Source organism: Hemibagrus wyckioides, linkage group LG28, assembly GCF_019097595.1.
Source record: "Hemibagrus wyckioides isolate EC202008001 linkage group LG28, SWU_Hwy_1.0, whole genome shotgun sequence".
Lineage (NCBI taxonomy): Eukaryota > Metazoa > Chordata > Actinopteri > Siluriformes > Bagridae > Hemibagrus > Hemibagrus wyckioides.
In genome coordinates this window covers 11390152-11398998 of record NC_080737.1, presented here as the reverse complement: position 1 = coordinate 11398998, position 8847 = coordinate 11390152, and the positions used below count along the sequence as shown (strand labels likewise).

The 8847-nt window shown below is 36.8% G+C and overlaps 1 protein-coding gene across 1 annotated transcript; it reads left to right on the top strand.

The window, feature by feature from the left end:
- Positions 1-12: 12 nt before the first annotated feature.
- LOC131348545 (kynurenine--oxoglutarate transaminase 1-like) lies at positions 13-8655 on the top strand. Its single transcript, XM_058383616.1, has 13 exons — positions 13-889; positions 1135-1193; positions 2225-2372; positions 2568-2717; positions 2853-2939; positions 3025-3150; positions 3402-3522; positions 3648-3724; positions 4384-4473; positions 6907-7093; positions 7218-7294; positions 7366-7452; positions 7727-8655. Exons 2-13 carry the CDS (start codon positions 1138-1140, stop codon positions 7769-7771), a joined length of 1251 nt encoding a protein of 416 aa, XP_058239599.1. The 5' UTR covers positions 13-889; positions 1135-1137; the 3' UTR covers positions 7772-8655.
- The last annotated feature ends 192 nt before the right edge of the window (positions 8656-8847 follow it).

Below are 8847 nucleotides of genomic sequence, written 5' to 3'. Positions count from 1 at the left end.
GCCCAAGATATTCACAAGGTTTCCTTGCCATTTGAAATCAGCAATAACTCCAAAAGAAAAAAAGAACATTCCAGAGAAAGGGGTGTGTATGTATGATAGGATTATTTATCGCAAATACTGCATTAAACATCACTTTTTGTAACTTTTAAGATTCTGAAATCTTATGTAAAGTTCCACCCACACCTATAACTCACCAACCATTTGCCTGCCTCAAGTTCGATGTTATATTAGATGCTATTTTAGATTTGATAAAGCCTGAAAACATTCACTTGTGATCATCTTTTGGCATGACACAGAGTGATTCCAACATTAATATAAGGTTTATGCCATTCGGTCTGCAATAGTGAAGCCATAGTGACTTAGCTACATATAACAAATAATCCAAACTTTATTAACTGCAGTATTAATGGACCATTGAACCAGGGCTAATTCTGAGAGTATAAAAGCAGAGATGCTACACATGCTGATATGCTTTATTATATCATTACAGGATTATAAAAATAAAAAAAAAAGCTCAACTGAACAATATAAACACAAACAGTAGGACACATTCAAAGCTCTGCTTCAAAGGAGAAATATTTAAGGTGATTTTGTGTTAGAGACGAAGTCTGTGTATATTAACGATATGATTAAATATGTAAGCATTGTAAGCCTATCCCTGAAGATATGATTTAAATACTGCAGTCTTTAGAACAGTAGTGTTACAAGAGGACAAGTTTGAAAAACTCAGTCATTCACATGACCAGAAAAACAGGTAGATATATATCAGATCCATCCATACACAGAGGCGTGATGAATATTAGAGTCAGTCCTAACTACAGAGCTGCATTTCACTTGTCTGGTTAGCTTCTTTCTGTTCACAGTTACAGAGGATTTCTGAAGAATTCTGGTAAGCAGAATTGTTTTAGACTAGGGCAAGAAGATTATGATCAAGCTTAACGTGAAGATTTGATTAGACTTTCTTGGTTTAATATTTGTATATTTATGAGCATATCAATTTGTTCATTAAGATTAATTAGTTTAGATAATTATTTATAGCCAGTTTAAATGCTTAATACATAAAACATGCTGTGTTAATCAAATGCAAAGCTGTAATTACTTTTATACAGACTATATACTGACTCACATTTTTAGATCATGTCCCGCAAGCTCCATACACCGAGGACCAAAGAAGTGACCAAAGGAGACATTTGGTAATACTTTACTCTCTATTTTTCAGTAAAATCCAGCAGGAACCACAGAACAGTTGTAGAAAACCTCAGGGAAAATGAATTGTTATATTGGTTTTATAACTCACTGTTTTAAGGTTGTAATTTTAATTTTATTAATAAAAAAAATGGTACGCACTTATATCCAAATGTATTCATTATTTATTAATTTATCCATGTTAAAGCAGTAAATGTTTTATCCTGGTTGGGGTCACACTCATCCAGAGCCTTTCCTGGGAACACTGGCAGCAGGGTGGGAAAATTTACTCCAGGTGGGACATTAACACCTAAGGGCAACTTAGCAGTCTGACAACATGTTTTCAAGCACAGAATAAAAACCTTCTCAACGACAATGTGAACTAGGGACCTGGAAGTGGAGAAGAGGCAACTATGTCACTGTGCCACTCCTAACATGCAATTTTAAAACAAAATTGGCAAAGAATATTCAAATTTGTGTCTGTGTGTGTGTGTGTGGGTGTCTGTGTTCGGGTGTATTTTAAAGCTGTCATGCAAATAACTGAAAGGGGTGTTAACTGAAAGTGTACCAATCACACAGTCATGATGTCAACTATCTGGTTAAGCATTTAACAACCTCAGTTAGGTTTTCCCAGCTACTATAACAGCTAATATAAATATATGGCCAAAACTAGTATATAGTACAAGTCATTTAATTCAAACACACTATATAGATTTGAAAACTAGAAAACTCACCAAGGAAAAGTAGATAAAATCTGTAAAAAAAAAAAAAAAAAGTAAGCATTCTTTGTCATGTTCAGTTCAGTGCAACTTTTCTGTCATTTGTTTTTGTTGTTATTCTTGGCATTTTGTAGATTTTAGCTTTTACACATGCACAAAAAAATCAAATAAATAAATGAAAACAGTTGGATAGAAATAAAAATAAATGCGACATTTTAATGCCTAGAATGTTTTTTAGTCAGATGCTCAGTATGGTATAGGTATATTGTAGGTTTTCAGTATTTTTCTTCCATTTGTAACTACTCATGTTTGGATGCTAGGCTGGAATTTACCCAACTAGCTGCTGAGAACAAAGTAGTGAACCTTGGAGAGGGATTTCCTGACTTCCCTCCTCCCAGTTTTGTCAAGGAGGCTCTTTGCACTGCTATCAGTGGAGGCAGTGATATGTACCAATACACACGCACTGCTGTAAGTCAGAGGTTTTATTTTATTCATTACCTTACATCTACACCTTGTTCAGTCGTTGAACTTGTTAGAGCTTGCATTTGAAGTATTGTCTAAAATAAAAGTGCAGGCTGTAGTGCATAGTCATTTTTTTTTTTTTTTAATTTAATTAATTGCTTTACATGGTTTTAGCAAGGAAATGTGTAATGTGACCCACAGGGCCATCAACCTCTTGTAAAGATCCTTGCCAAATTCTTTGGGAGGATTTTGGGCCTGGAAATAGATCCCATGCAGGATATACTGGTTACTGTGGGAGCCACTGAAGCCCTTTTCTGTGCGATTCAGGCTCTGATTGCTAAAGGCGATGAAGTACGTTCAGTCAAGCGATATTGATCAATCTTTGACTTTTATTAAATAATTGACTATGTAGTTTTTTGTTTTTAAATTATTAACAGTATAATGTAATTGTCTCTCTGTATCTCCAATATGTGATCTCTTTTACAGATAATTATTATGGAACCTTTCAATAACTGCTATAAGTCCATGACAGTAATGGCAGGAGGAAAACCTGTGTATGTGCCCCTCAAACCTGTGAGTGTTCAAATGGTGTAATGAAATTTATTCCTCACCTAATTTTATACATAAAAACAATGGGATGCTTATCTGTATCTTACAGACAAATGTCAGTGGTCCAACGTTGTCCAGTGCCGACTGGATGTTGTGTCCTGAAGAGCTGGCCGGAAAATTGACCTCTAATACAAAGGCTATCATCATTAACAATCCTAATAATCCATTAGGCAAGGTGAGTTCTCTTCATTTCCCTTCAGAGCAGGAAGCTGGACCTTTAATCCAGAGTTGAATCCATTATTTATGGTTACTGTCCAAAGTAGCATATTTAGGACGGCTGCATTATTATAAATACTGAAGCTAATAGAAAATGTCAGAAATAATCACAGACCAGTGAATCATGGAAGATGAAACTATTATGCAAACCACAGTACAGATTTTTGAATTAGCTTAGCTTCATTAGTGATTTCCTCTCTTATTTTACAGGTATTTCAGAGGGAAGAGCTGCAGATGATAGCCGACCTGTGTATAAAGCATGATGTTTTTTGCATCAGTGATGAGTCGTATGAGTGGCTTACATATGACGGAGCACAACATGTTAAAATAGGTAAGAACAGCACATATAACCAAATCTTCAGTGGTTCTTTACAGAAGGTCTATAGAATGTTTAAGGAATAAAGAGTTGCTCAGATGTCTTTAACCTATGAGGACTGATCTGTTTTTCTACTGTAGCGAGTTTTCCTGGCATGTGGGAGCGCACTGTGACTATTGGGAGCGGAGGAAAAAGCTTTAGCGCAACAGGATGGAAGGTAAAATGCGGAATGTTGCTTGCATGCATCATGTAGTCTGGATTAAAATATCCCTGTGAAATACTAACTTTGCATTTTTAAATAGAATGTTATAAGACTGCAGTGTCAACGCTAGCAATAAATGACATGAACTTGATCATAAAGATCCATTTTATTCTTCAGCAGCATAATAAATCTGGGCTTTGTTAACTTGAGACAAAATTCTTGAGATAAGCAATGTTTCTTTGAAATGTCATCCATGTGTAAAAACCCCTTATGTGGATCTTATGGGGAGCTATAATAAATAAATAGTGGCATTTATTAATAGCGTCCTCAAATCGAATTACATGGTGTTTTGATTATACTCACAGGAAGCGAAACATGAATTTCAAAGTGACATATTGTGGTTACACGAACCATCAGTTCTGTCTGAGTGAATGAATAGCAGTGTAGTTTCTTTCCACTTGCCAATACGCTTGATTAAGTCTGAATGTGTGAAATGTGTGTGTATAGTCTAAAATAGATTGCTGTTACTATTGCTCTGCATTGGCTGTCTATGTATGCAACACTGTTTACCGAGTCAAATTTTTAGTATAAATTTGAAAGTAATTCTGATTAGCTGTTAGGTTAGCTTATATGGTTTTTGAACCAGTTTCCTAATCCTTTCTACTCATGTCCAGTTGGGCTGGGCAATAGGAGCAGGACACATCCTTAAACACCTACAAAACATTCATGAGAGCTCTATATACCACTGTCCCACTCCTACTCAGGTAAATATATGATCTGTCTCTTTTGCAATACATTACTGATGAAATTCATATCCTTCAAATGGGCAAAGTAAAGAAAAGAACAAGAACAGTTTATAAATACTGTCAACTCCAGAATTATTGATACACTTCAAGAGAATATTCCGAAGTTATTGTAAAAAGTCAACATTACACACAGTAATTCACCTATTTTCGGCATTCTCCCTCCATAAAACTAATTACCAAAAAAAAAAGAGAATCCATCACAAGAACCAATGTTTGGCTTAATTGCTTATATAGCCAAGCCATTATATTATAAGGAATACAACAAAAATAAAACTACAAAGTAAATACAATACCCAAAGAATTGGTAATATATAATATAATGTAATATAATAATTCTAGAGCTACTTTTTTGTAGAACACAAGTCCAAGGTAAGGTCCACAAAGAGTGAATGTCCCTTATGATGTCAGGTCTTTGGTTTTTGGTACGCTATATTGCCAAAAGTATTCGCTCACCTGCCTTGACTCGCATATGAACTTAAGTGACATCCCATTCCTAATCCATAGGGTTCAATATGACGTCGGTCCACCCTTTGCAGCTATAACAGCTTCAACTCTTCTGGGAAGGCTGTACACAAGGTTTAGGAGTGTGTTTATGGGAATTTTTGACCATTCTTCCAGAAGCGCATTTGTGAGGTCACACATTGATGTTGGACGAGAAGGCCTGGCTCTCAGTCTCCGCTCTAATTCATCCCAAAGGTGTTCTATCGGGTTGAGGTCAGGACTCTGTGCAGGCCAGTCAAGTTCATCCACACCAGACTCTGTCATCCATGTCTTTATGGACCTTGCTTTGTGCACTGATGCACAGTCATGTTGGAAGAGGAAGGGGCCAGCTCCAAACTGTTCCCACAAAGTTGGGAGCATGGAATTGTCCAAAATGTCTTGGTATGCTGAAGCATTCAGAGTTCCTTTCACTGGAACTAAGGGGCCAAGCCCAGCTCCTGAAAAACAACCCCACACCATAATCCCCCCTCCACCAAACTTTACACTTGGCACAATGCTGTCAGACAAGTACCGTTCTCCTGGCAACCGCCAAACCCAGACTCGTCCATCAGATTGCCAGATGGAGAAGTGTGATTCGTCACTCCAGAGAACGCGTCTCCGCTGCTTTAGAGTCCAGTGGCGGCGTGCTTTACACCACTGCATCCGACGCTTTGCATTGCACTTGGTGATGTATGGCTTGGATGCAGCTGCTCGGCCATGGAAACCCATTCCATGAAGCTCTCTGCGCACTGTTCTTGAGCTAATCTGAAGGCCACATGAAGTTTGGAGGTCTGTAGCGATTGACTCTGCAGAAAGTTGGCGACCTCTTCACACTATGCGCCTCAGCATCCGCTGACCCCGCTCCGTCAGTTTACGTGGCCTACCACTTCGTGGCTGAGTTGCTGTCGTTCCCAAACACTTCCACGTTCTTATAATACAGCTGACAGTTGACTGTGGAATATTTAGGAGTGAGGAAATTTCACGACTGGACTTGTTGCACAGGTGGCATCCTATCACAGTTCCACGCTGGAATTCACTGAGCTCCTGAGAGTGACCCATTCTTTCACAAATGTTTGTAAAAACAGTCTGCATGCCTAGGTGCTTGATTTTATATACCTGTGGCCATGGAAGTGATTGGAACACCTGATTCTGATTATTTGGATGGGTGAGCGAATACTTTTGGCAATATAGTGTATTAGCATATTGGCTGTAGTGTTTTACGATCTAAGATGATGTGAAATGGTGACCAGTAGAGGACATTGTGTCCTCTAGTAGGAACAAGGACTCATAAGACAGGCCACTTTTTTGGAGCTTCCTGTGTCCTTTAAGTTTTCAGCACTTGCTATACATCCGCTTCCATTCTCGTGAGCACAGCTTAGCTCTTTCTCTCTAGTTCATGGTGTTGTCTTGGAAGGACAACCGAACACACATAAGGAAGCTTGTCATATGTTACATCACAAAATCAGTGTTCGGAAATTAACATTTCGGTCAAGGAATTTGAACATTACTGAAAACCTTTGGTTGAGATTAGAAAGGGCAAAGCACATGCACAAAACACTGGAATCTAAAGTGATCTCCTTATGGGAACACAGTGCTGAAAAAAAATACATTTTCTGTGGAAAACCTGGCATTAAAAAAAACAAAAAAAAACAATTTTGCTTAATTTTTCCTGATTTTTGTATAGGGTACCAATAATTCTGGAGCTGGATGTATGTGCATTAAACCAATTAAGTATAACATGCCAATATAAAATGGTCCAAAACAAATGGTAAAATCTAAGTGATGCAGTGTAAATTGGTGTAGTTCTGCAATTTTCTTATTTATTTTTAATACCTAATGCCACATATACAGTATTATATCATGGCATTGCAGTATACTATATGATTATATGATTATGAACTATTTGTCTAGGAGGCTCTGGCAGTGTGTTTCCAGAGAGAATACAATATGTTCGGCACAGAGGAGAGCTACTTTAGACAGTTACCAAAGCAAATCCAAGCCAAACGCCAAAGGCTTGCTAACTGTATGAGTAGTGTGGGGCTGCAGCCCATCATGCCTGAGGGTGGCTACTTTATGATAATGGACATCTCCAACATGAGTGAGTATTATATCAATTTGTACACATGCATTTGGAAGCATACCCATGCCTGGTTTCTATGGAGTCTCAGGCTTTTAAAAATTGGTCCATTCCTGGTATTAAATTGAATGTATTTGTTCTGTAGAAGTTGATCTAAATGATCGAGATACTAAGAATGAACTCTATGACCGCAGATTTGTCAAATGGCTCATTAAAGAGAAGGTAAGAATAAATCTATTTCACCAACCTATTTGCAACATTAACAGGATGATTTATTTCATTTTTCCTTTCAGGGTTTGGGCACTATCCCTGTATCTGCATTTTTCAGCCTGGAACAAAGAGCACACTTCCAGAATTACATTAGTGTCTGCTTTGTCAAGGTGATGAGATTATTGCATGTTTCAGATCTTAAAAAAAGTAGTACCCTAGCCCTTAGGAAGTCTATTTAAGATCATCTTCGATGTTTAGGTTTCTGGGTATCTGAGGAACAGTATAATTCCAGTTAATGCCAGTGCCTTGGTTTAGTATATATGTTTTAAATGACAATTGTATCACTATTCTAAGACATTAAATATCACAATACATATTACATCCTAGGCACATGGTTTATAAAGCTTAAATGTTCATAACATTCCGTTTCTTTGCTCCTAACAGGATGATTCAACCCTGGATGCAGTGGAAGACATACTGAAACAGTGAAATGATTATATGAAAATGGGATACAACTAATCCTGATAAAAATTATTCTCTTGCATAGCATGTCTGAGTCAAATGGGAATATACTTTTGATATAGGAATTTTTAAATGAAATGCATATTGAGGGAGGTGGGAAAGACAGCAGTCCTTTTGTGTTATATCCATAATTAAAAACATTTATGTTTTAATTTTTACAGTTTAGTGCAAACTTTCTTCCCCACATTGTTCAGTTAAAAAAAAGAAATGAAAGAAAAACGCTGCAGCAAACGAGCAATTCAAAACAAAAAGCATAAATAACAGAAAAAATATTTTAATAACCAATGAATGAGTGAATTAGCTCCAGTTAATGTATTAATCAATGCAGAACATAAAATAAAAGCATTCTGACTTTTATGTGGCCAAGAATATGACAAGATACACAATAAATCAGCAGGTCTGAATGATCACCGATTGTTCCATGACACAGTGGGTGCATCCCAAGCTTTAATGGATCGTTCCTTTATTCCATTTATTGTACATCCCTTAGCTTGTGACCCAGAACTCAATCAAAGCCTAAAATCTTGAAGACCTTCAGACTTAAATTTACACCACACTACACCTTTCACATTACCTTACCTTTTCTGTGTTACAATAATTAATGCACCTAGTTTATTTGCATGAGAGGTCATTTCAAAATAATCGCTAAGAACCGTTCTCTTGTGTCTTGTGGCATTGCCTTTTAATTGCATAACTTCAATAGAACTATAGGGTAGCCTTGGTTACGAAATGCAGTGCAGTCCCACCCACTTTTCAAGTCATCGTAAATATTGGAACGGACAGGCATTTCTTTTTCCCCAGTTGTTCTGTGTTAAACTGATCGTTTAAGGGATAAATACAAATTTAAATGATAAGCACTTTTTGAAATTTATATTTCTCTAAAGCTGTTTTCTCCAACCTGATCAAGATCTCAAGATAAATTTATCCTTTTATCCTTAGACATCTCGCGTATTTAAATAAAAGCTTTTAGTTTTTGATATTTAATACATTTCTAAAACATCATGTTTTTTTTGTCATTATAGATTATTGTGTAATGGCGAAGA

Bases quoted from the DNA above. Each gene is read 5' to 3' on its own strand.
- LOC131348545 (XM_058383616.1), top strand. From the start codon at position 1,138: ATGTCCCGCAAGCTCCATACACCGAGGACCAAAGAAGTGACCAAAGGA. The intron at 2,718-2,852 runs GTACGTTCAGTC...TCTCTTTTACAG, and splicing joins TGATTGCTAAAGGCGATGAA to ATAATTATTATGGAACCTTT. The intron at 7,094-7,217 runs GTGAGTATTATA...TTTGTTCTGTAG, and splicing joins AATGGACATCTCCAACATGA to AAGTTGATCTAAATGATCGA.